Source organism: Mus caroli, unplaced genomic scaffold (assembly GCF_978045245.1).
Source record: "Mus caroli unplaced genomic scaffold, Mus_caroli_1 scaffold_7, whole genome shotgun sequence".
Classification (NCBI taxonomy): Eukaryota; Metazoa; Chordata; class Mammalia; order Rodentia; family Muridae; genus Mus; species Mus caroli.
The window spans coordinates 30,764,945-30,791,825 of NW_028227262.1; the positions used below are offsets into that span (position 1 = coordinate 30,764,945).

The window sequence follows — 26,881 nt, forward strand, 5'->3', positions numbered from 1 at the left end:
AAAAAAGTGCATATCAGCTAGGCTGCACACACGTTTAATCCCAAGACTCCAGAAGCAGATGCAAGAGGGTCTTTTTTTAAATTTGAGGTCAGCCTGGTTTATAGAGTGAGTTTCAAGACAGCTGGAACTTCGCAGAGAAACCCTGTCTCAAACAAGCAAATAAACAACAAATAAATATGTATTTCGGTAGGCATTAGTTTTCTGCCTTGAGTAGTTAATCCTTTTTTATTTTGGTGTAAACTTTATTTATTGATTTATTTTTGGGTTTTTTTGAGGCAGTGTTTCTCTGTATAGCCCTGGCTGTCCTGGAACTCACTTTGTAGACCAGGCTGGCCTCGAACTCAGAAATCTGCCTGCCTCTGCCGGGATTAAAGGCGTGTGTCACAATTGTCAATTCTTTCCTTATCTCTACCCTCAAATGGATGAAATTTTGTATTGCTTTAGATCCATAGATTGACTTAGAACAGTCGCATTGATATTAACTTAACAATTCATGAACATTTTGTCTTTTGTTGTTGTTTTTGTTTTGAGACAGGGTCTCTCTACATAGCCCTGGTTATGGTGGAGCTCACTATGTAGACCAGGCTGCCTTGAACTCACAGAGATCCTCTTTCCTCTGCCTCCCAAATGTGGGAGTCAAAGGCATGCATTGCACTTAAGTATAATTTAATTTTTCTCAGTAATGTTGGTCATCTATGGGGATTTTTCCTGTTTTGGCATACAAAAATTATTTGCATCTGAGTATTATTAGTATGTGGAAATTTAGGTAGTTGTATATTGAACTTGTATCTGGTGACCTCATTTGTTGGTTATTTTATGTACAGATTATTTTATGTACAGATTATTTTAGATTTTTGTTTTTTTAAAATTTTACTTGTTTTATGTGTATGAATGTTTTGCTAGTCTCCTGGAAGAGGAGTTATAGATGGTAGTGAGCAATCATGTAGGTGCTGAGAGCCAAATCTGTGTTCTCTGCCAGAACAACCAGTGTTCTTAATAACTCAGCCATCTTACCAGCCCATAGACTTTTAGTTTTGTTTGTTTGTTTGTTTTAGTTTTTCAAGACAGGGTTTCTCTGTGTAGCTCTGGCTCTCCTGGAACTCACTTTGTAGACCAGGCTGGCCTCGAACTCAGAAATCTGCCTGCCTCTGCCTCCTGAGTGCTGGGATTAAAGGCGTGTGCCACCACGACAGGCAGACTTTTAGTTTTTGAGATAGGATGTTGCTACATGTATTTGAGAAGGTTCAGTAAAGAAGGGGTAAGGTTTTTATTGTGGGCAACATAGAGAAAATATCCAGAGGCACCTGGAAGAGTCCAGAGCTGAGAGAAAAGAAAGCAGACAGGACGTAGCCAGGGCTAGGTAATGGGAAGATGGGAGAGAATAGTGAGAATAGTGGAGGATCTAGGATTGTGGAGAGAGAGGTTAGGGTGGACAAATTATGCAGATTACACCATAATGCTATAGCCGAATAGCTGGGGGAGAGTCTCCTTTTGGAGACCAAAAACCTTTCACAAGTGCCTGAGGGATGCTAGGGTTTTTGTTTTGTTTGTTTTTGTTTTTCAAGACAGGGTTTCTCTGTGTAGCCAAGGCTGTCCCGGAATGCTATAGACCAGGATGCCTTGAACTCAGTTGTCTGCCTGCCTCTGCCTCTGCCTCCTGAGTGCTAGGATTTAAGACTTGTGCCATCACACCTGGCTTAAATTAAATTTCTTTACTTTTTAAGTTTTGTGTGTGTGTGTGTCTAGGGTTTCTTCCACATTCACATTCAGGTTCTGGAGGTCAAACTCAGGTCACCAGGATTGGTGACAAGCATTATCTGCTGTGCCATCTCTCCACTCCTTATTGTTCTCCACTAATTATTCCTTAATTTCTTTTTTTTTTAAAGATTTATTTATTAATTATATGTAAGTACACTGTAGCTGTCCTAAGACACTCCAGAAGAGGGCACCAGATCTCATTACGGATGGTTGTGAGCCACCATGTGGTTGCTGAGATTTGAACTCAGGACCTTCGGAGGAGCAGTCGGGTGCTCTTACCCGCTGAGCCATCTTGCCAGCCCCTATTCCTTAATTTCTTATCAAGTTCTCCAGGAAATGTATCTGGGATCTACAGTTTCTTTTTTGTAATTTATTTTGTTTTATTTAAAGATTTATTTACTATATGTATGTGAGTACACTGTAGCTGTACAGATGGTTGTGAACACTCATGTGGTTGTTGGGAGTTGAATTTTTTTAGGACCTCTGCTGTTCCGGTCAGCCCCACTTGCTCCTGTCAACTGTGCTCGCTCAGTCCCTGCTTGCTCTGACCCAAAGATTTATTATTAAAGGTACACTGTAGCTGTTTTCAGACACACCAGAAGAGGGCGTCAGATCTTATTATGGGTGGTTGTGAGTCACCATATAGTTGCTGGGATTTGAACTCAGGACTTTCAAATGAGCAGCCAGTGCTCTTACCTGCTGAGCCATCTTGCCAGCCCTTTTTTGTAATTAATTATTTGTAATTTATGTATCCCTCCACATTTTGTAGATAACTGAACTTCTGATCCTCCCTGCCTCTTTCTCTCTGGTTGATTGGGTATAAGAATGCCTCCCTAAAGCTGGGCGTGGTGAAATGCCTGGCCTCTGTCACCATGACAGTGAGGGCAAAGATGAGGTGAAGCCAGCTGCAGGTGACAATCTGAATTCAAGTTCAATCTCCCAAACCCACATGGTGGAAGGAGAGATGCTAAACAAGAGAAAGGGGCAGGCTTGGGCAACAGACAAGATCTGATCACATAGTTTGGGTCTTCTGAATATTCAAGAGGATATGCAGACAGAATGGAGCATAACTAGAGAGATTACCAAGAAAGATCTGCTCCCAGGGAGGACTGATGAGAACACTGCTCAGAGAGGAGGCTGAGACAGAGAATGAAGACAAGACAGGAAGTGCTAACAGACCATACAACCATTCAGACATGGGAAGAAAAGGTTAGACCTGTGGATGACGAAGAAGGACCTTAAAGAGCATGTGGCACCCTGGAAGTCAAGGAAAAGAGTCAAAAGAAAAAGTAATCATTGGGATAGAAGGCCATGTGCAAAATGACAGAGACTTAAATTAACCCTGAGAAGTCACCTCTGATATCTAGTGAAATATTAAGAGACAGGACAAAGCTAAGGCTTTTAGTCCTTCCCATGCGGCTGACCTCTGGTTCATCTTCACACAGAGACAGGAAGCAAGACTAACTATAAAAAGCCTTTAGTGTGACTGAGGTCATGTGAACCCTGTATAAGTCACACTCAATCGCTGAACAAGCACCACCTTTCACCTATCTAGGGATGACAAATGGTGTCCCTAGGAGGAAACAGCCACACCTATGTTCTAAAGGACAAACTCAAACACAGTTATTAAGTCTGTAACATTTAAAAAAAAAAATCTACATAAAGAAGGCTAAGAATGTAGCTATGGCTTAGTGAGGCTTTTTTTTTTTTTTTTTTTTTTTGAGACAAGGTTTCTCTGTATAGCCCTGGCTGTCCTGGAACTCTGTAGACCAGGCTGGACTCGAACTCAGAGATCCACCTGCCTTTGCCTCCCAAGTGCTGGGATTAAAGGCGTGTGTACACCCGGCTTTCTGCATGATTCTCAATTGGTCTACAGGGCTCTGGTCCCTTGATTTCCTCGTGCTGTAGCAGAAACAGGAAAAGGCCTTGGGATGCCATTTCCCTTAGCTATGGGTAGCTCCAGCTCGTTTCTCCATGTGGCAATCCATCCACGTTCAGCTATCACCTCCATACCATTAGGGGCTCTGTGGACTTCTCTGGTTACAAATACGATTTGCTCCTTGCTGAGTATAGCAGAAGACAAAGGGTGTCTATAATCCCAGCTGCTCGGAAGGCTGAGGCAGGAGGACTGAAATAGGTGTAAGGCCTTTCCTGCTCTTCACATTGCTCTGACTTTTCAGAAGAGAACTGATATCTGCCATTGTGTGGTTTCTTTCTTTCTTTCTTTTTTTTTTTTTTTTTCGAGACAGGGTTTCTCTGTATAGTCCTGGCTGTCCTGGAACTCACTTTGTAGATCAGGCTGGCCTCGAACTCAGAAATCCGCCTGCCTCTGCCTCCCCAGTGCTGGGATTAAAGGCGTGCGCCACCACGCCCGGCTGGTTTCTTTCTTTTTTCTTTTTTTTGGTTTTTCGAGACAGGGTTTCTCTGTGTAGCCCTGGCTGTCCTGGCACTCACTTTGTAGACCAGGCTGGCCTCGAACTCAGAAGTCCGCCTGCCTCTGCCTCCCCAGTGCTGGGATTAAAGGCGTGCGCCATCACGCCTGGCTTCTTTTTTCTTTTAGACACTGATTAACACTTTTAGACAATGTGTTCATCAATGAAGTAAGCCTGACCCACACAGTGAGTGCCTGTGCAATTAGAACACAGTGAAACTGGGTCTAAAAGAAAAAAGAAAAAGCCCACGACTTCTTAGAGTTGACTTTGGGGCGGAGTGAGACACTGGACTCTAGTTTCCCTGTGCTGCTTGTTGAAGAGATGTCTTTTTACCAATGATTATTTTGGGGGATCTTTGAAAAAAGCCTGGTAGAGGGACTGGAGAGATGGCTCAGCGGTTAAGAGTACAGTCTGCTCTTCCGAAGGTCCTGAGTTCAGGTCCCAGCAACCACATGGTGGCTTACAACCATCCTTAAAGAGATCTGACTCCCAGCTGGCCGTGGTGTCGAAAAACCAACCAACCAACCAACCAAAAAAACAAACAACAAACAAACAAAAAAGAGATCTGATTCCCTCTTCTGGAGTGTCTGAAGACAGCTACAGTGTACTTACATATAATAAATAAATATTTTTTTTGTTTTTGTTTTTCTTTTTTAAAGATTTATTTATTTATTATATGTAAGTACACTGTAGCTGTCTTCAGACACTCCAGAAGAGGGAGTCAGATCTCATTACGGATGGTTGTGAGCCACCATGTGGTTGCTGGGATTTGAACTCCGGACCTTCGGAAGAGCAGTCGGGTGCTCTTACCCACTGAGCCATCTCACCAGCTCCTTGTTTTTGTTTTTCGAGACAGGGTTTCTCTGTATAGCCCTATCTGTCCTGGAACTCACTTTGTAGACCAGGCTGACCTCCAACTCAGAAATCTGCCTGCCTCTGCCTCCCGAGTGCTGGGATTACAGGCGTACGCCAGCACGCCCGGTTTAATAAATAAATATTAAAGAAAAGAAAAAAAGCCTGGTAGCTGTAGCTTGTAGCCGTGTGGGCTGACATGTGAAGTGAGTTTTATTTTTCGTTTCATTGATCCACACGGCCACTTTATCAGTCTTAGTATGGTTTCTGAAGCCTCTGATTGACAGTCACATGGTCCCCACGTTTCTGAGGCCTCTGATTGGCTGCCACATGTTCCTCACATTTCTGACGCCTCTAATTGGCTGCCTTACGTTCCCCACGTACTGTTTCTCCTCTTCCGCTGGATCATCAATTCTCTGTAGCACCCAATGCTAGGTTTACTCTCCTAACTATTTTGGCTCTGTTGCTTCAGGATTTCTCCATTGTTTTTACTATGGAAGTATCCCTAAGAATCTACCTTCACTCGGTAAAAACTAATTATTGACATTCCTGAACAGCTGCCAGGGAGGAGGGGCTGAGTGACTTTCCACCACAGTAGTACGTGGGGAAGCACTTCCTGTAGTGTGAGCGCAAACTGATGCACATTTTTGTACTAAACACAACAGGTCATCATGCCCGTTATACCTCCAGCTCCCCCACCCCACCCTTGAATGGACACATTGTATGGTCACAGTTTAAAGAGAGCTATTTAGGACTTAAATGGAATATGAAAAACAAGGCACATAATTTCAGAGGAAACATGAATTCCAATTTCTCAGAGAATATGAATGAAGGGAACCAAGCTGTGCTTGGAAAAATACAGAGATCTTGCAGGTAAAAATGTAGAATATAATTCTAACAACACTGGCAGAATTGCATTATATACACTACCCATATGAGGAACCAGAATAACCCATTCACTGTATAACATAAAATGTGCTGAGTACTCGGGTTGATTTCTTCTGTGAGGGGCTATATCGGAATAACCCTTAACTATTTCTTTCCTTTGAGGAATTCAAACGTAAGAGTTGAACATATTAAACTGGGGCCCTGGGACATAGCTTAGGCAGCAAAGCTCTTGTCTAGAAAGCTAGAGACAGAATCCACATAAAAAGGTTGGATGTGGTGGCACACATGTGCAACCCTAGCCACGGTGAGCTGGGAAGTGGAGACAGTTAGATCCATGGAACTCTGGCCTAGCTTACTTGGTGACATTCCACACCATGCGTGACAGACAGATGCCCAGTCTCACACATAGAATGTGGTATCTGAGATATCCTCAGACGTCCACACACGTGCGTGCACACATGCATGCACACACCAGCACAACACACATACCCCTCTCTGCATGAACACACATTCCTACACGCACAGGGTATTAAGCTGGAAACCGTGTGTGTCTGTGTGTGTGTGTGTGTGTGTGGCGTACCAGGGCTCAAATTCAGGGTCTGATACATGCTAGGCAAGCATGCTGCCTCTGATATGCACACTCGGCCGTGAAAAATATTTATCTTTACAATAAAAGTCTTCTGAGTGGGCTCATGTTACTTAGTGAAGCTCCTTGCGGTGAACCCGCTGGTGGATGTGGAGGTTCGAGCTCTGGCTGAAGCCCTTGCCACACCTGCTGCACTCATATGGCTTCTCGCCGGTGTGGACTCTCTGATGGATGAGGAGTTTGGAGCTCTGGCTGAAGCCCCGCCCACACTTGCCGCACTGGTAGGGCTTTTCCCCGGTGTGTACTCGGAGGTGGATCCGAAGGTCTGAACTCTGGCTGAAGCCTTTCCCACATTCGTAACACTGGTACGGCTTCTCTCCCGTGTGGGTGCACCGGTGGATGTGGAGGTTCGAGCTCTGGCTGAAGCCTTTTCCGCACTCCCCGCACTTGTAGGGCCTCTCCCCCGTGTGGACACGTTGGTGGATATGCAGGTTGGATCTTTGACTGAAGCTCATACCACATTCCTCGCACGCATACGGCTTCTCTCCGGTGTGGACTCTCTGGTGGATGTGGAGCTTTGAGCTCTGGCTGAAGCCCTTCCCACACCTGTCACACTTGAAAGGTTTCTCACCGGTATGGACGGAATGATGGACAAGTAGACTCGAGCTCCTGGTGAAACCCTTCCCGCACTTGTCGCATTGGTAAGGTTTCTCAGCCATGTGGACTGCCTGATGCGGAAACGGGACTGGATTGGCCAGTGAAGCCCCTGCCACAATGCTCCCGCCCGCAGGCTTTTTCTTTCAGGTGGTCTCTCTGATGACACATCAGTTCTGAGCTCTGAATTAAGTCCTCACTACGTGCACAGTTGTTCTGAAGTGGGGGTTTTCTTGAAGAAGTGACCATCGGGGTTGGTGATAAGCATCTCCTAGGAATCACCAGTCACCGATTCCTCGGGGTCGTCTCTCTGAAGACTCCAAGTGACTAATGGTGGCGTCCATCGAAAAATGTCTTTACTGTTACAGTCAAAGGAGATATTTTTGGCGCGTTGTCTCAGCAGAGAACGCTGGAGGTGCCAGTTCTGTCACATCACCTGGAAGCTTGACTTGACGAGTCTCTGAACAGTGGTGTGTGGGATGCCAATCTCCCTTATTCCTTTTCTCTCCCTCTTTCTTCAGTTGCAGAGAGACCCTTTCCCCACCTCTGAGGCTCCTTACACATTTCAGAGGAGACCTGTCTGGTCATTTGGCTTGGGATTTCAAAGATAAAAATATTTTTTTTCACTTTCAATGTTGGTGAAATAACTTTAAAGAGTCACTGAAATCTGTGGTTTTGGGAAATATGGCAGGTCACTTCTCCCCACTTTTGACAGCAATCTACTTCGGTATCGGTGTGTACTTCTTGAAGATTCACAATATAAACTAACTTCCAGCTCCTAACTGGCCATTTCTTTCAAAATTAGCCACTAGGAAAAATCCTAAAGTCTTTTCTCTTTCTCACACTTTAAAGATTTTTATTTCACATGTTAAGTGTTTTGCCTGCAAGGATGCCTGTGCAGCACATGCCAGTCTGGTCCTGATGGAGGTGAAAGAGGTCCTTGGCTCTCCTAGAGCTAGAGTGATGGATGGTGAGCCACCATGTGGGTGCTGGGAACTGAACTTACAAGAGCCAGGAGTGCTCTTGGTTTCTGAGTCATCTCTCCAGACTCTCGAAGACCTTTCTCTTGAAGATTCTCCACAGAATTTGTGTCTGACTCTCCTAGGAAACAGAGAATTTAGTGATAAGAACAAAGGATTCTAGACTAGGAGTACCTAAGGCCTGAACACTTGGTAACTCAGAACTTAGCTTTCTTTTCTTCTCTTTTTCTTCCTTCCTTTCTTTTTCCTTTCCTTTCTTTTTTATTTAGTTATTTTATGTATATGACTACACTGTTGCTGTCTTCAGATAGATCAGAAGAAGGCACCAGATCCCATTACAGGTGGTTGTGAGCCATCATGTGGTTGCTGGGAATTGAACTCAGGACCTCTGGAAGAGCAGTCAATACTCTTAACCACTGAGCCATCTCTCCAGCCCTTCCTTTTCCTTTTCTTGTGGTGCTATGGATTGAACCAAGGATCTATTCAAATATTCTAGCATTGTACTGTAGCCTCAGCCCTTAGTTTGTGCTTATATTTATATCTTTTGGGCTACTGTCAGAAAAGAGAAACCTGTGTTCACAAGACAGACATTTCTTCTCTGTTTTTAAGCAGAGCTGAAACACACACACACACATACACACACACACACATATATACATATGTAAAATTGTACTATTGTAAAGACCATGGGTCTTGTACCTTGACACAGGTACCATCTCATTGCATTCTACTTTATTTTTGCTCAATGTCCCTTTAGTCGGTGTGTGACTTTAACAACTGCTAGTGCTGTAAGATACAAAATGGAAATCTTTGTGCCTGACAAGCATGGGGTGAAAGATAAGTACCCCAAAGTCAGTACCACCAAATTAAAGTCTATGAACACACATAATACAAAACACTGTACACCAACCAACCGGCTGTGGAAGCAGACTGCGGGCACAAGAGCTCAAACCTTCACGCCTTCAGAGTCCTGAAAAAAAAAAAATAGAGAAGAAAGGTACAATAAAGAAAGAGACTGGGCTAGCGAGATGGCTCAGTGGTTAAGAGCGCCGACTGCTCTTCCGAAGGTCGGGAGTTCAAATCCCAGCAACCACATGGTGGCTCACAACCATCCTTAACGAAATCTGATGCCCTCTTCTGAAGACGGCTACAGTGTATAATAAATAAAACTTAAAAGAAAAAAAAAGAACAATGTAAAAAAAGAAAAAAAAGAAAAGAAAGAAACTGACCCATTTAGGAAAAGTGAAAGTAGCTGTAGCTCACCTTGAAGGTGCTCGAGCCCCAACCTCAGCCACTCCTCTGTGACAGTTGGCCTCGGAGACTGTGGTCCTTGATTCACATCAAACTTATTCTCCAGATTTAGCTGCTGCCCATCCCACCTCTCACTCCTGGCTCCTGAGCATCAGGTCTCAGCCAAGCTGCCCTTCCAACCAGGAGAAATGTTCCCAGATCATCTCACACTCACTACCATGCATCTGGTTTTATTTTCTTCATACAGAGGCGGACATCATTTCTCAAGGCCTCGAGCAGGGTGTGGCACACAAAAGGTGTCCAGTTATTTATTCATTTAACTTCGCGAGTCTCCTCTCTAGAACTTTGTCTGATGCAGCAGTATTTCTCAAACTACCTGTGGTTATGTTGTTTAATAAACATTTGCAGCCGGGCGTGGTGGCGCACGCCTTTAATCCCAGCACTCGGGAGGCAGAGGCAGGCGGATTTCTGAGTTCGAGGCCAGCCTGGTCTACAAAGTGAGCTCCAGGACAGCCAGAGCTATAAAGAGAAACCCTGTCTCGAAAAACCAAAAAAAAATAAAAAAATAAAAAAATAAACATTTGCTCTCAATGTCTTTTCTTTTCTTCTTCTTTTTTTTTTTAATACAGAATAGAGTTTATTCAGGGGATGGGTAGGGGAGTTAAGAGGGTAACAGAGGCAGAGAAAGGCAAAGAAAAGGAGAGAGTAGAGAAATGAAGGCCGGCCACACTGGGGGGGGGGGGGATTGGGAGTAAGGGGGCAAGAGGCAAGAGAGAGGCAAGAGTGTAAGAGGGTAAGAGCTTGCTCTCAGTGTCTATTGCTTAGGCCTTTTGGGCTCGTGGGCTGACACTAGCAAAGAAATCCCACTTTGCAAAGTTGGCGTGATGGAACACGTTAAGAACGAAAGGAGCCAAATAGAGTCCAAAGTTCAGTTATACAACAAGGAAGTGCTCAGTAGCCATCTCTTTAGAAGGCAGCACTGTCTTATAGCCTGGATTAGCAAAGACAGCCTTCACCCGAGGCAGAGGAGACTGGGGAAACAGGACAGCCTGCAGGACATGTGGCTCACTTACTGTGGGAAACAGTAAGGCAGACGCTGATGAGGCCATACCTGGAGTCATCTAAATGTGGCATAGTCTACTATGGTAGATATCCTTCCTTCCACACTGCTTCGGCCCATTCATTCATTTCTATCCATCCTAGAACTTCCAGCCTCAGAACAACTCACCAGTTTCTTTCTTTTTTTTCTTTTCTAAAAGATTTATTTATTTATTATATGTAAGTGCACGCTAGCTGTCTTCCAACACACCAGAAGAGGGCATCAGATCTCATTACAGGTAGTTGTGAGCCACCATGTGGTTTCTGGGATTTGAACTCAGGCCCTTTGGAAGGGCAGTCGGTGCTCTTAACCGCTGAGCCATCTCTCCAGCCCACGAGTCTCTTTCTCAAGCACCAGGATGCATCAGGGACATTCTCCTTCCTTGGCCACACCTTTATTATGACAGACTGTACAGAGCTAAATGACAGGGACATGCTCATCTGAGCTTTAAGTGCTCCAGCACCTAGCACAACTGACTTGGAATCTAGTTGACAAAGACTCAGTTTAAACAATGAGATGATACAACTAAGAGAGAACCTAAAATTCCCAACAGCTAAAGCCTCATTCTACAGGCCAGGAAACCAAGGTTAGGAAGATGAAGCAGAAATCAAGGACAAACTCTGGTACATAGAAGAGTACTGGTAGCCAGGCGGTGGTGACACACGCCTTTAATCCCAGCATTTGGGAGGCAGAGGCAGGCGGATTTCTGAGTTCGAGGCCAGCCTGGTCTACAAAGTGAGTTCCAGGACAACCAGGGCTATACAGAGAAACCCTGTCTCGAAAAACAAACAAACAAACAAAAAACAAAAAAAAAATAGTGCCCTTACATTAAAAGAAATGTATTGAGTGTGCGCACATTGTGTGTTGGTGAGCACATGCTTGCCACAGAGTCTGTGTGAAGGTCAGAGGAGAACTTGGGGGAGTAGGTCCCAGAGACTGAACTCAGGTTATCAAACTTCGTGGCAAGTGCCTTGTACTCTCTGAGCTTGCTTTCAGGACCCAAGAGTCTACTATGCCAGCAACCAAAAACTGTGTCGATGTTGAATGAATAACCACCAGGAAACTGACAGATGGGAAGGGAAGAGAATGTGCTGAACCAGGGCCTTACACACGTTGTTCGTCTTCGTGAAGTCCTCATTATTTTCCAATCTTTCAGTGCCTCGAGGGAGCTCACCGTCCTCTGTGTGAAGAGTTTCTTTCTCTGTGGGAGGACTGGATTTGCCAAATAAAAAAGATCTGAGCTTTGCTGCTGGAGATGTTAAGAACCACCCCTTCTTCTTTAAATCCAGGCTAAATGAGGTGTGGTGGCGTAGACCTGTATTTCCAGCTACCTGGGAGGTGGAGGCAGGAAGTTAACTTTAATCCATGAGTTTGAGGGTCCCAAGATATCATCTCATTAAGAAGAGGGAGAAGAGAAGAAATCCAGCTTAAATCTGGGATAATGATCTCCCTCCCTCTCTTTCATGATAGGGTCTTATTAATTATATAGCTCAGGCTGGCCTTGAACTTGTGATTATGCCGGCACCTGAGTGCTGGGATGATAGACATTTGCTACCACTCCTGGATGCACTACTTACTTATGAAGAATGGCCTGGATCTAGAAAATATGAGGTTCACTTCTGCCTCTGTTGCCCTTCTCTGCAGCTTAGTCACAGTTCTGCAGTGGCATGAAATGTCAGCATCAGAGAAAGGAACAATCCATCCACCACCCGAAAGTCAAGCTTGAGGGACTTTCTACCTGTGGTTTTATGGAGAAAATGAAAAGCTGGAGAAGGCCTGAAGTAAAAAAGACGACCAGCATCTGTCTGTCTGTCTCTCTCAAGCTAGGGTATCACTATGTAGCCCTGTCTAGCCTGGAACTTACTCTCTAGAACAGGCTGGCCTGAACTCACAGAGATCTGCCTGCCTCAGCCTCCCAAGGGCTGGGATTAAAGCAGTGTGCCACCACCGCCTGGCAACTGTTTGGCAATTTTTAATTTTATTATAACTACATATGCAGACATGTTGATGAAAGAGGACAGGACAATCAGAGCATAAAAGATCTAATTAGGCAACTCATCTTACCTCCCATTAGAATCACTGGCAGTAAGCATATGTGGAGATATTTCATAATAACCCTGGGTGCATGGAGATCGGGAGAATGAGAGAGGAGTTGTGTTTTCTTTCTAGCAGGGCTAGGAATCAGAAGTTTTAAAAACCACCACGTGGTTTTGATGCACCTTTTCAGGCATGACTTTGTGGCCACTGAGCAGTTGTTTAATTAAATTCCTCACATCCTTCACTTTCACATCGAACAATGATCACTGTTAATACACATGACACTTGCTTTCTCATAGCTGCAACCAAATACCCAAATGAACAATATAAGGAGAGATTTGAGTCACGGTTCTACACCCCCATCATGGTAGGGCATTGTGGGAAACATGCTGTTCAGTTGATGGCAGGCATAAAGTAGGGTGGAAGAGCAGGAAAGAGCCAGGTCAAGGTAAGACTTCCAAGGCTGTGCTTCAACCCAGTGACCTGCCTCCTCCACCCAGGCTCCACCTTCCACACAGTTCTACCACCTTCCAATAGTCTCAAGGTTTTTGTTTTGTTTTTCTGAGACAGGGTTTCTCTGTGTAGCCCTGGCTGTCCTGGAACTCACTCTGTAGACCAGGCTGGCCTCGAACTCAGAAATTCTCTTGCCTCTGCCTCCGGAGTGCTGGGATTAAAGGTGTGTGCCACCACGCCCCGCTAGTCTCAAGGTTTTAACCTACAATGAAACATCGCTGAGGCTAGAGCACTAGTGATCTCTGGAAACACCTTTAGAGACTCAGGAAGAAGTGTGCTTCACTAATTCCTAGGAATATCTCAGTTCAATTATCAGTCAAGATTAATCATCATATGTATGATGGCTACATATAGTCTGCTCACCAAGAACATAGGTTCTTTGATTCTTTTCTTCCTACTTAGCATTAGACTGGGCATATACTAACTTGGAATGATCTCCAACAAGCTAGTTTTGATCTCTCCTAAGGTCAAATCCTTAGGAGGTAGGACCTAGTAGGAAGAATTTAGGTCACTGGGGATGCACCCTTAAAGTGATATTGGGATCCAGGTCTTTCCCACATGAGGTGAACCAAACTCTTGTTTCATAGGTTCAAAATGGAGTCAAGTAACGATAGACTAAAACGACTGAACTGTGAGTAGACAAATCTTTGCTCCTTACAAACTCATTACCCAAGATATTTTGGTCTTAACAAGGAAGAGTAACTCGTGGAACATACACAAGTGAAATGTCTGATAGGAGGAGCGGACTTCCAGACTACAGGGAGAAAATGCTCCATAGAGCCTTTCAGAAGAGCTTGGTTGGATGTTTTGAGGAGTACTCCACACGGTGGCAAGGTAGTGTAGTGAGAATTAACGTAGAGCTTCCGGGTCAGCAGACCCAATGCTGAACCTGTTGATACCGATTGCTAGATACATATTGTAATGTCCCAACTGCTCTGGTTCCCTTGTATAAAATACCAATCTCACAATGAAGCTTGACAATAAAGAGAAAGACCACAAGGACCTCACTCTAGGCAAATACTCAATGCTGATTTCCTAGTTTGTTCTAGGAAAGAAAAGCTGTATCTAGCTCAGAGATGAGGCATTTTTGGTGAATGAAACTCCAAGTCCCCTGAAGCATGGTCATATTCTCAGGGAGGGGCAGACTCTTCGTAGGGTCGTTCTGACATGCCCAGCGCCTCAGACCAACCTATTTCTATACTGAAGTCCTGGAGTGGGTGTTCTCAGGTTCTGTGCATCTTTTCACTGCGTGCATTACAACTACCCAGTATCCCTTGCCAGACCTTACTCTCAGAAATCTGACTGGTTTCTAGTTCGCAGAGGGGAGGGCTGCGCAGCGGAAACCTTGGTACTCTTAGGGGGTCTCTCTCAGGAGCCTCTCTCATGGTCTCCCGATGTCCACCAACATCATCATTGGATCCACCCAGGTCAGAGCTTGGCCAAGCAAGAGGAGGGTGTCTTCGGGGCTGCGGTTTGCTCTGCTGCAGGGGCTTGGCCCTCCGTGAGGGTGGCCTTGTGAACGGGGTGTTATTGGGGGGTTGGGGGGGTACCGTGGCTGCTAGCACGTGGGATCGCAGCCGCAGGGAGCCTTCCCAGCCTCTGAGCATGGCTCCGAGTGGCAATGCCCCCTAGTTTGGACCAGGACACCGCTGCCCACCCCTGGGGCAACCCAGCTCTGCTCACCTCTTGTAGGTAGAACCCACACCTGGTAACGCAGGACTCCGGGGCATCATCGAGGACTCGAACTACAAGTCCCAGCAGGCCGCGGGCAGGAAAGCGCTACTTCCGAGCTCACTTCCGGCGACGATGGGCTCACTCTTGTGAGCCCCCAGTTTGTGGTTGTGGCTGGCCCTGTGTAGTTCAAGTTGTTGTGCACTCTTTTCGTTGCAGACACATACAGTTTCATAATACTCCCCAAGGTGTCTTTTACTTGTTAAGATGATGCTAGAGGGTAAATAACCATTATAAAATTGTCTTCAGTGTTAAAAATATTCTGAAGCTGTTAATAACCACTTAAAGTGAATAGTGTGGTATATGTATCCACAGCATGTAATCTCATCAGTAGGGAGGCTGAGGAAGGAGGTTTGTGAGTTCGAGAAGCCCGTGTCGAAATTTAAAAAAGAAAAGAATCGATCACTGGATATTCCACGTTCTTATCTTTGGAGTACAGTTTCCAGATATATACTGCGAAGGTCACCAACGCCTGTAATTCTAACTCCAGTGAACCCTACACCCTCTTCTGGCCTCAGGCGCCTGTGTTCATGTGTACAAACCTACACACACACAAACTTAAAAACAGAATATTTTTAAGAATCAACAATAATGTATTTGGATATAAAGAACTAAAAACTGGATCATAAGGTTGATTTAATAGATCAGTGAACTTCCAAATCAAAAAAAAAAAGAATTTTAATCATAAAATAGACCCCCCCACACACCAAAATTGATGCCACTAAATCTGAAAGAAAATGTCAACAAAATTCTAAGGAATCGATAGTATTATATGTCGTTAAGTTTCACTTACCAACAGGATTTCAGAGTGCTTTCTGAATGTGCAGTCGTTTCCCAAAAGGATCTCTAGGTAAACCTGTGACATGAACATCCAATCTGTAGCCCACATGGTCCCCAGGAAAGTTGTGAAAGCCCTTCACAAAACTCTTAAACCTCAGACATAAGACTATTTTTGCAACTTAATTATATAGTCCTTTTTACAAATTTCTTTTGTTCATATATTTCCCTCTGTGTGTGTGTGGACGTCCCTCCCCCATGAGTGTGGCCGTCCAAGGACAATTTGCAGGAGTCACCGCCTTCATTCTACTCTGTGGGTCCTGGGGATTGATCACAGTTTGGCAGGATTGGCTGGCAGGCGCCCTAACCAGAACAGCCCGATTTTTCTTCTGAATGTGGCCTTTGTAAACAACAGTGGTGTGTCACAGAAGGTTGGACACACTGTTTTGTTTTGTTTTTAAAGATTTAATTATTTATTATAGGATTACACTGTAGCTATTTTCAGACACTCCAGAAGAGGGATTCAGATCTCATTTTGGATGGTTGTGAGCCACCATGTGGTTGCTGAGTATTGAACCTTTGGAAGAGCAGTCAGTGCTCTTAACCACTGAGCCATCTCTTCAGCCCCCTGGACACACTGCTAACAGTTGTCTGAGTAGTAAACTTTGTTCTGCCCAGAGGGTCTTAGGTATTTCATAGCAGAAACTAGTAACAGAATGGGGCTAGGAAAGGCCTATGGTTTTAAAGTCAAGGCTATTTGGAATGCTTAAATTAGGTGTTGTGCTTTCAGGTAAAAATAGATTATAACATTTAAACCCAATGTGTATGGTATGAATTTCCACTTTCTAGGAATCCAAGGTGCATGTTTTCTATTATTTATTTATTTATTTTTGTGTTTTCGAGACAGGGTCTCTCTGTGTAGCCCTGGCTGTCCTGGAACTCACTCTGTAGATCAGGCTGGCCTCAAACTCAGAAATCCGCCTGCCTCTGCCTCCCAAGTGCTGCGATTAAAGGCATGGGCCACCACGCCTGGCTAGGTGCATGTTTTCTTGATAATTTTTGTTTCTATAATGCTCAAATCAACCTGAGAGTCTTGACTTTCCAACTTAAATACCAGTTTGTAGATGTAGAGGACTGTGAAAAACCGAGAAATTTCTTTAGAATTTCATATATAGGTACTGTATTTACATAAATTTTCTTCCTCCTTTCTCTCTTTTCAACTCAGTTTTTTTTTTTAAGATTTATTTATTTATTTTTATGTATATGAGTACATTGTAGCTGTACAAATGGTTGTGAGCCACCATATGGTTGCTGGAATTTGAACTCAGGACCTTCGGAAGAGCAGTCAGTGCTTTTAACCGCTGAGCCCTCTCTCCAGCCCCCAACTCAGTTTTAGTTTGCTTTCTAGGGCTGTGATACAATATTAGGACAAAGACAGCTTGGGGAGGAATGGGTTTCTTTGGCTTACCCTCCGCTCCACATTGCATTCCATTACTGAGGGAAGTCATGGTGAGAATGAAAGATCCTGACAGAATGTAAAAGGTCACAGAAGCCCTGAAATTGGCAAAATAGATTTCATTTGCTAGTAGAACTAGTTTTACTGATTTAGAAAAATAGAGGTGCACAATGCTCTGGCCGCTCCTCAAACCTGTGTGTCTGCCAATGTATTGACCGTTTCTTGAATCCAGGTGTGTGCCCACTGCTGCACCTCACTGCCAGGTGTTTGTGATATTGGTTGCTGGGAAAGAGTGGAAAAATCTCCCCAGCAACCACAGCTGGGCCAATTCAGAGTTGCTACACCTGCACCAGACTCTTTCCTTGTACCCCTCCCATACCCATTTCTTGAGAATAGACATTGTTTAGATCTGGAATCCCCTACTCCCCCCTTTTCCTTTCCCCTCTGAGGGCCTATAAAAACTGGGACCTCTTTCCCCTCGAGGTCGACTCCTCTACCCCTGCATGGGTTATGAGTCGTCCCCAGAGCTCTGGCTTTCCCCGAATAAAGCCCCATGTGGTTTGCAACAAGCTTGGTCTATCGTGATTTCTTGGGTGTCCGCTACTGTCCCGAGGCCTGAGCGAGGGGCTCCTTTCGGAGTCTTTCAAGAACTATGGGCGGGAAGGGAATGTTTAGGCAGGAACTGAAGCAGAGGCCACAGACCGGCTCTCTGGCTTGCCGTCAGGGCTCACTCACCTGCTTTCTTATTCTTCCAGGACCACTGGCCTAGAGATGGCACTGCTCATACTGGGCTGGGCCCTTCCACGTCAATCAATAATCAAGGAAATGTCTCACAGACTCGTCTTGACGCCAAACTGATGGAGACATTGCTCAGTTTTGGTTTCCTCTTCCTAGATTACTCTAGCTTGTGGCAAGTTAATAAAATATTAATCAGCACAAACACTTCTCCTTGTCTGCCTCAGCTCAAATTCTTGAGCTCATATCCTCCCTTTCATTATGTGTATGTGCCACACCACCTCCCGTAGGATCTGTGTGACAAGTTCCACAGACTGAGGCGATTGACCTCAAAAGGGGGAGGGCCCCTGGAACCAGTTGTGGAACTCTTCGCTGGAGAAAAAATATTAAGTCATAGTTCTCATGACAATCTATCTGTTTTGTTTGCTCTTATTCCTTTTCTTTTTTTTTTTTTTTGTTTTTTGTTTTTTGGGTTTTTTTGTTTGTTTGTTTGTTTTTTTCGAGAAGGCTGGAAAGTTAGTTCAGTGGTTAAGAGCACTGACCGTTAAAGATTTATTAACCTGCTCCTGGAAACCTGCCACTAGCCTTGGACGACAGCCCCCACTGAATACATCCTTTTAGAATTGTTATATTTTGATGCTTTATAATGATGTTACCTGTTCTGTTTGTGATTCACTGAATACATAGTTTCAGAGCTGTAATGCTTGGATGATTTTTGTGCTTTACTGTGCCAAATGATTTTTTTTTGGTATCTGTGATTGTTTCACTGGATATAGTTTCTAAGCGATGTAATGTTTGATTTTTTAATGTATAAAAAATTATACAGAATACACTCAGATTCAAACTGCCTCTGTGTTTGTTTCTGTTTGTCACTGCTGGATCCTTACCCACCTAGCTTCAAGGACCCTCATTCCAGGGACCCCCATACCCAGCTGGGGTGGTCTGTGGCATGTGTGTGTGTCTATGTATGTATGTTTGTATGTATTTATGCATTCAAATATAAATACACTTAGCATTGCTCGTGTGTTTTTAGGGTTGACTACTTGTGTTGGATTACCAATTAGGTGACCCATTCCTAGAGGAGACCGATTCTCCCTTTCTCAGCAGTCATTACTTGCCTGTAGCTCTTCATGTAAGGGTGGGTCCTTCTGAGATGTCCCCTATGCACTGGTGTGGTCATGTGGTCACATGTTAGGGTGTTATTTAGGCTACCATATTGTTGAGATTTTATGGGTGCAGTTTCTCTATTATTCCTAGAAGACACAATCTCACAGAAGACATCCAGGTATTCTGGCTCTTGCAAACAGTTTACTCTTCTCTCTCTCTCTCTCTCTCTCTCTCTCTCTCTCTCTTTCTTCTTCTTCTTCTTCTTCTTCTTCTTCTTCTTCTTCTTCTTCTTCTTCTTCTTCTTTCTTCTCCTCCTCCTCCTCCTCCCTCCCTCCCTCCCTCCCCCCCTTCTCCCCTCCCTCCCTCCCTCCCTCCCCCCTCCCTCCCCCCTTTCCTTCCTTCCTTCCTTCCTTCCTTCCTTCCTTCCTTCCTTCCTTCCTTCCTTCCTTCCTTCCGTCCTTCCTTCCTTCCTTTCTGGAGAGATTTTGGGGCCACCTGGCAGGAATCTGACTTTGGGCCATGACAAGGAAGTAAGCTCAGGCAGGAATCTAATTTTAGGCTAGAACAAAGAAGTAGGCTTCAGGCAAGAATATAACTTTAGGCTAGGAAAGGGAAGTAGGCTCAGATATCTTGGTCATCCTGATAAGCTCTTAGAAAAAGTGATCATGGGACTTTGTTTATTGCCTTGCTTGTTCCTTGACTATCTGAGTTTATTGTACTGCTCACCCTTATTACTTGCATGTAATTAAAATGGTGTAAAAGCAGATTGGGAAAAAATAAACCCACCTCAGCCTCAGAACTGGCTGGGGTCATGCTACAACGTTATCTAATTGTCTTTTTTTCTTTTTAATCCTCACTCCTGAGCTGGAGAACCTGTTGACTGACTGAGCTGGCTTGGCTATCTTTCTTCCTTCCTTTCTTTCTTTCTTTCTTTCTTCCTTTCTTCCTTGGTTTCTGTGTGATGTTCTCTGAGCCTTAGATGCAGGGGCTTGTATTATGGTGTGGATATATCAATTGGCATTTTGGCACACTGTGGTAAGCAGTTTTCTGCATTTTGATCAGTTGTGGCTTTCTGTAATTGTCTCTGCTGCAAAAGAAACTCCCAGGATGAAGGATGAGAGCACACTTATTTATGTGTATAAGGATATGTAGTAAGAATGCTGTTAGAGGGGGTTGGAGTGAGCAGTTAAGGGCACTGACTGCTCTTCCTGTGGTCCTGTGTTCAATTACCAGCAGCCACAGGGTAGCTCACAACCATCTGTAATGGGATCTGATGCCCTCTTCTGGTGTGTCTGAAGACAGTTACAATGGACTCATATACATAAAAAATTAATGAATCTTAAAAAAAAAGAATGCTGTTACAAATTATACTGTTTTAGGGAACATGATAATACTAAGTTATCTATGATCCGTGGACTTACTGGTCACAGATAGGCTTATAGTACCAGATATGTATTTGTCTTGTATATGTTTTGTATATGATTTGTTTGGTTTGTAAGTCCAGTCAGATGGTTGTTGGCTACCCCTAAAATATAAGTGCCACTGCGCATCTTTGGGGATATCTATTAAAAATGACTTATTATTCTCTTATTTTATATAATAGTGCTTTGCCTGCATGTATGTATGTGTGCTGTGTGTTCTGCCCGGTGCCCATGGAAGTAAGAAGTGGGAGTTAGGTCCCTGGAACTGGAATTCTAGATTGTTTGCTTGCTTGTTTTTGTTTGTTTGTTCCTTTGTTTGTTTTTCGAGACAGGGTTTCTCTGTATAGCCCTGGCTGTTCTGGAACTCACTCTGTAGACCATGCTGGCCTCGAACTCAGAAATCTGCCTGCCTCTGCCTCCCAAGTGCTGGGATTAAAGGCGTGAGCCACCGTCGCCCTGCTTTGCTTGGTTTTTCAAGCCAAGGTTTCTCTGTATATCCCTGGATGTCCTGAAATGTACTCTGTAGAACAGGATGGCCTTGAACTCGGATATGGCTGCCTCTGCCTCCAGAGTGCTGGGATTTGTAAAGGGTCCCTAAAAGTTTTACAGCAGGCAGGGAAACCATCTGTGAAGAGACAAGAGTGAAATTTGGTTCAGCCTGGTTTAGGCACCAGTCCTATGCTAGGACTTTGAGAGTCTGACACCAGTTCATTTATTCTAGCCATATTTAACCACAGCACAGTTTTAGAAAAAAGTTTTCAGATAACAAACAACTCAGTCCTGTGAGTACAACAAAGCTTAAGACATGTTTCAGTCGGGCGGTGTGGTGTGGTGCAAGTCTTTAATCCCAGCACTTGGGAGGCAGAGGCAGGCGGATTTTTGAGTTCGAGGCCAGGCCAGCCTGGTCTATAGAGTAAGTTCCAGGACAGCCAGGGCTATACAGAGAAACCCTGTCTCGAAAAACCAAAAAAAAAAAAAAAAAAAAAAGACATGTTTCATTGAACTCTTTACAAAGTATGCATGGCTTTGTTCATAAGATGGGTTCTTGTTGACTTAGAAACAATGCTCAAGATAATGGTTTAGCGAGAATGCCTTAGGTAAACATAAGGCCCTCAGCAGCCACAATTGCCAGCCCCATCCCTAAGATAACACAGCCGCCACCTAGGTTGTTGTAATGTCCAATTTTCATCACAAGAACGACTTTTATGACCTAGAAATAATTCTCAAGGTTTGAGGAGGAAAGGATCTAGGATCAGTGAAATACAAATTCTGAGAGATATGGCAGAGCCTAGCTCATCAGACAGCAGAGAATTGCCAGGTTGTAAACTACATCCATGCCTAGGATTCCAGGAAGAAGATGGGTTAAACATCTCCTTCCTTTGAAGAATGCCTATGTAAAATAGTTCCTACATTTTCCAGAACCTATCTGTGTGTGCAAGGACTTTTTGCCTTTTACAGGGATTAAGGTTGTGCACCACCTTGTGGTCTAGAGGAAGCTGTTAACCACATAGGTGCTGGAAGCTGAACCCGGACTCTCTGCAGGAACAACAAATGCTCTTAACCCCTGACCTGTCTCCCCAGCTACATTTTTGGGGGATATTCTTGCTAGGCTGAACAGTGTGGTTTATAGGTATCACAATTAGGTAGGATTATCCTCAATGGGCTGACCCTCCTACAATAATTGTTAAATCAAGAGATGCTCCAGGGATTTGCCTGTGGGAGGAATTTTTTCAATGGAAGGTCCTTCCCAGATGGTCACGTCTTGGGTCAATTTAACCACCACTACCACTACCACCACCACCACCTAACTAGGTGAGCATGGTGGCACATTCCTTTAACTGCACAACTCAGAAAGCAGATGCAAGGGGATCTCTGTGAGTTCCAAGCTAGCTTAGTCTATCTACATAGAGTTCCAGGGCCACCAGGACTACATAGAAGTTATTTCAAAAAACGACATCATGTAGAATAGTCTGTATATACTCTTTCTTCCATTTGCTATATCATGCCATTTAATGCAATAACATTTCTTTCTTTTTCTTTTTGTCCAGATGACCTTTCTATTGGATAAAATGGAGTGTTGGTACTCTTGCTGAGTTGGATTTATTCCAGTAGTGTGCTTTTTATGAAACTGGGTGCCCTAGAATTTGGTGCTTATATTAGGCTGTACATCAGGCTGGCCTTGAACTCACAGAGATTCACCTGCATCTGCCTCCTGAGTGCTTTAAGTTTTGAGACAGTTTTCTTGTGTAGTCCTGGCTGTTCTGGAACTCACTCTGCAGACCAGGCTGGCCTTGAACTCAGAGATCTGCCTGCCTCTGTGTGCTGAGTGGTGGGATTAAAGGCAGGCCCTACCATCACTGTCTGGGTGGATTTTGTTTCTTAATCCATTCAGCCTATTGGCCTATTTTCTTCCTTTCTCACTGGAACTTATTTTGTAGACCAGGCTGTCCTGGAACTCAGAGATCGGCTTGCCTCTGCCTTTTGAGGGCTGGGATAAAAAACTTACATAATCCTTAGGTATAGTTCCTCAGGAGCCGTATTTTTTGTTTTGTTTTGTTCGAGACAGGATTTCTCTGTAGCCCTGGCTGTCCTGGAACTCACTTTGTAAACCAGGCTGGCCTCGAACTCAGAAATCCGCCTGCCTCTGCCTCCCAAGTGCTGGGATTAAAGGCATGCGCCACCATCACCCTGCAGGAGCTGTTAGTGTTTTTGTTTTTGTTTTTTTAAAGACAGGGTCTGTCACTGGCCTGAAAGCTTATCCATTTGGCTAAGCTGACAGCTTGTTTCTTCTACCTTCCTAGTGCCTTACAGGTGCACGCCCCATACTAGCTTCCTTCACCTTGATTTTAGGGACCAGAATCCATGTAAAGCGAAAACTTTACTGACTGACCTATCTTCCTAGCTCTGTGTCTGTTTTTGTGGGGTAGTGTGCTGTGCACAAACAGCCTGGTCCCCAGTAGAGTACAGGCCTCAAACCTGGTGAATTTAAGGGACAGCAGGTGTTTGGCCACACCTCCTGGACCCCTGGCTCTGGTTGGAGCTACAGCCTCCCCCACTCCCCTGCCCCCACCCACCAGAGGCTTGTGGCCCCAATGCCCCAAGCTCCTGGTATTCTCTCTGGACTCCACCCCCACAGTTACCTGGCAACATCCAGGTAGCCCTGGCCCACTATAAAAGACGCTGTTGCCCCCTTCTTCCTCTCCTACACTCTTGCTCTTACTCTCCTGTTCCCTCTCCCCTTCGTCCTCTCTCCACTTGGCAGTGGCCGGCCTCTACTTCCCTACTCTCCCGCTCTCTGCCTTTCTACAATAAACGCCTTAAAACCATGGAGCTGCAGCCTTTAATCCCAGCACTCGGGAGGCAGAGGCAGGCAGATTTCTGAGTTCGAGACAAACCTAGTCTACAAAAAAAAAACCCCAACCAAACAACAACAACACCCCAAAACCATGGACTGCCTCTTCTCATCGGTATCTCTGGTGCTGCAGCAATGGAGCAGGTCTTCCCCTAAGGAGCTGGGCGTCTAACCTCCGGCCAGGAAGCCTCTCAGTGGCCCCAGCCACCGCCGCCAGCCAACCCAAGCTGCCCGCCTGAAGTGTGGCTCCCCTCCTTTTGCCCTTTTCCCTTTAGCCCCAGGCCAGAGTTCGCTTGCCCTTGGGCCCACACTCCGGATCTCAGCTCTTCTGAGACACCCAGCAGCGTCTGAGGTGTCCAAGACTGAGAACCTGATGTCCCTGGCTTCCGTGTGGCCCAAGGACCCAAGAACCAGCTCTCCCTCGGCACCCAGCGGCGTCTGTGGTGCCCAAGAGTCTGAGCCCAACTCTGGCAGGTCGGTTGGGACCCCAGACTGCACCTTCCCCACCCCCCAGAGTGGGGTCCTGTGGCTTCTCACAGCCTGATGCATGCCCAGCAGCGGCCGTTGGGTGCGCCGGGGTCCGCCTCCATGAGTGGCCCTGGCCCATGCCAGACACTGGACCCCATTTTTGACCCACATGTTTTTTTTTTTTTTTTTTGTTTTTTTGGTTTTTTGGTTTTTTGGTTTTTCGAGACAGGGTTTCTCTGTATAGCCCTGGTTGTCCTGGAACTCACTTTGTAGACCAGGCTGGCCTCGAACTCAGAAATCAGCCTGCCTCTGCCTCCCGAGTGCTGGGATCAAAGGCGTGCGCCACCACGCCCGGCTGACCCACGTTTTAAAAAGAACCTTTATTATATATTGTCAACAATTATTTTTCTGTTTTTATTTATTTATTTTTTTGAGACAGGGTTTCTCTGTGTAGCCCTGGCTGTCCTGGAACTCACTTTGTAGACCAGGCTGGCCTTGAACTCAGAAATCTGCCTGCCCTGCCTCTGCCTCCCGTGTGCTCGGATAAAAGGAGTGTGCCACCACGCCTGACTTTTTTTTTTTTTTTGGGGGGGGTCTACAGAAACCACCTTTAACAGAGCTTTACAAGGGAAGAAATTACTTTACTGTCTTGGAATACCACTCAAGTCCATGAATAGATGCTACCAAACCTATATCCACATATTGACTCCAGCGTTTATAGGATGTTCATTGTTTCTGGCTGCTTTCAACCTGTGGGCTGCGTTCAGTGAATGTTCCCAATACACATGTACATAGATTACTCTGAGGCACGAAACAGTGCAGAACGAGCTATGCATCAGCTTCCATTGTAAAAGCTGATTATATGGGTAAGCATGATTATATGGGTAAGGCATGGTAAGACTGGTTACATGTTACCTGAAAGGCAGTTTAAATGTAAAGTTTTTGGGCTTCTTGGATCCAGTGTTGCAGCAGGCTCCCCTGCTTCCCTCCTTCCCTCAGAGTTGGGGGTAGGGGTGTCTGTAAATAGCTTGTATTCATCTACCAAGGCCATGGTGAAGACTTGTATGGCTTTTCCTTCCCAATGGGTCACAGAGACCCAGGTTGGACTGAAGTAGATATGGGCTTCCACTTTAGTCAGTAAGTCTCTTCCTAGCAAGGGGTACGGGCATTCCGGGATGACCATGAAAGAGTGAGATGACCATTCTTTTCCCAACTTGACCAATCTTGGGGGGGTGGGGGGGATAGAACATGAAAATGAGTCTATCCCCGTTGCCCTTGTACACAGGCCTGTCTTTGAGATCATGGCCCCAGAGGTTGTTTTAGGATGGAGTGTTGTGCTCCTGTGTCCACCAGAAACTTGATGGGCTTTCCCTCCACTTTTAGAGGGGCTGAGCACAGTCTCCCCTAATTGCCCATCTCCTCTAACTACAGTACCTTAGCCTCCCGGGGGCGGCGGTGGGTTCCACTTGGGGCATTTACTTTCCCAATGTCCTACCTTCTTACAACAGGCACCTGGTCTCTGTAATCCTGACCTCATTCTCCCTTCTATTTTATTTGTATTTCCCAACGCCACCTTCTTTAATTGTCTTTTTTCATTAGGCCCTGCAGATGCAGCCAAGAGGATCGTGGCCAATCCTGTTGTCTGTTTATCCTCTGGAGTCTCTCTGTTGTTATATGCCTTCTCTGTCATTGCTACGAGCTCTAGCTCAGCCAACCTTTTACCTTAAAACCTTCTAGTCTCTGCAACTTATGACAAATGCCTGGTTGACAAAGGCCATATTTACTGCCGACTGTGTTTCCTTGGCTTCTGGGCTGAAGGGTGGGAAAGTTCAGGAAGCTTCTAGCAGCTGTTTCAGGAAAGCCCCTGGGGATTCACTCTGTTCCTGCTGTATCTGGCTCACTGTGGACAAATTTGTGGGCCACCTGGACACCCTCCCCTCCCCTCCCCCATTAGAGTCTGGCACTGTGTTGAAGTCCCAGTCAGTCTGGGTGAAGGGGAACCCTTTGTTGATGAAGTCAGGGTTTGTAGTTGGTGTCCCTTCTGAACTTAGAACCAATTCCCAGGAGAGGACTGTGACTGGGAGCCATCTCCCCATGTAGGCTGACGCGTGAGGTCACTATAAAGAGAGGCCAGGCCGGTGAGCTAGCTGCTGCCTTTCCCGTGTGTCGGAGAGGACAACTGTCCGCAAGTGCTGGGATTAAAGGTGTGAGCTACCACCGCCTGGCTCCAATTTGTTTTCTTTTCATCTTTTTAATCAGAATTCATTCTCCAGGCTGGAAAGGCTGGGCTGGGCATTTGAGTGGAGGAGTTTGAGTAAGAAGGCCTTGTAATCTAAGAGAGAACACAATGAAGCTTCCCAAGAACCCAATATTTGGTTGGGTAGTGGCGGCTCCACTTAATCCCAGCACTTGGGAGGCAGAGGCAGGCAGGTTTCTGAGTTCCAAGCCAGCCTGGTCTACAAGAGTGAGTTCCAGGACAGCCAGGGCTATACAGAGTTTTTTGTTTCGAAAAACCAAACCAAACCAAACCCAACCCAACCCAACCCAACCCAACCCAACCCAACCCAACCCAACCCAACAAACAAACAAAACAACAAAAAACCCCACCTGATATTTGATTTCCCTGGTGAAGATCAGTGGCCCTTTCCAGGTACTGCAATGCACATAGCATTTCATAAGGGGAGAATCTAAGTCCTTTTGAGGGGCTGTGCAGATTCTAAGCAAAGCTATAATAAGTAAGCACGTTGTCCCAGGCAATTTAGTTTCTAGAATTAATTTTGTAAT

The 26,881-nt window shown here is 45.2% G+C and overlaps 1 protein-coding gene across 9 annotated transcripts; it reads right to left on the minus strand.

Annotated features, from left to right (window-relative positions):
- Nucleotides 1-5,174: 5,174 nt before the first annotated feature.
- Nucleotides 5,175-14,795, minus strand: Znf239 (zinc finger protein 239). Of its 9 annotated transcripts, none has more exons than XM_085840124.1 (5): nucleotides 14,734-14,774; nucleotides 12,078-12,238; nucleotides 11,609-11,712; nucleotides 9,065-9,120; nucleotides 5,175-8,271 (listed from the first exon to the last, which is right to left on the minus strand). In XM_085840124.1, exon 5 carries the CDS (start codon nucleotides 7,233-7,235, stop codon nucleotides 6,630-6,632), a length of 606 nt encoding a protein of 201 aa, XP_085696250.1. In that variant the 5' UTR covers nucleotides 7,236-8,271; nucleotides 9,065-9,120; nucleotides 11,609-11,712; nucleotides 12,078-12,238; nucleotides 14,734-14,774; the 3' UTR covers nucleotides 5,175-6,629. The 9 variants fall into 9 exon arrangements, with proteins under 9 accessions (XP_085696250.1, XP_085696253.1, XP_085696248.1 ...); XM_085840127.1 differs by having other exon boundaries at nucleotides 11,613-11,831; XM_085840122.1 differs by having other exon boundaries at nucleotides 11,609-11,831.
- Between the last annotated feature and the right edge of the window lie 12,086 nt (nucleotides 14,796-26,881).

Bases quoted from the DNA above. Each gene is read 5' to 3' on its own strand.
- Znf239 (XM_085840128.1), bottom strand. From the start codon at position 7,235: ATGGCTGAGAAACCTTACCAATGCGACAAGTGCGGGAAGGGTTTCACC.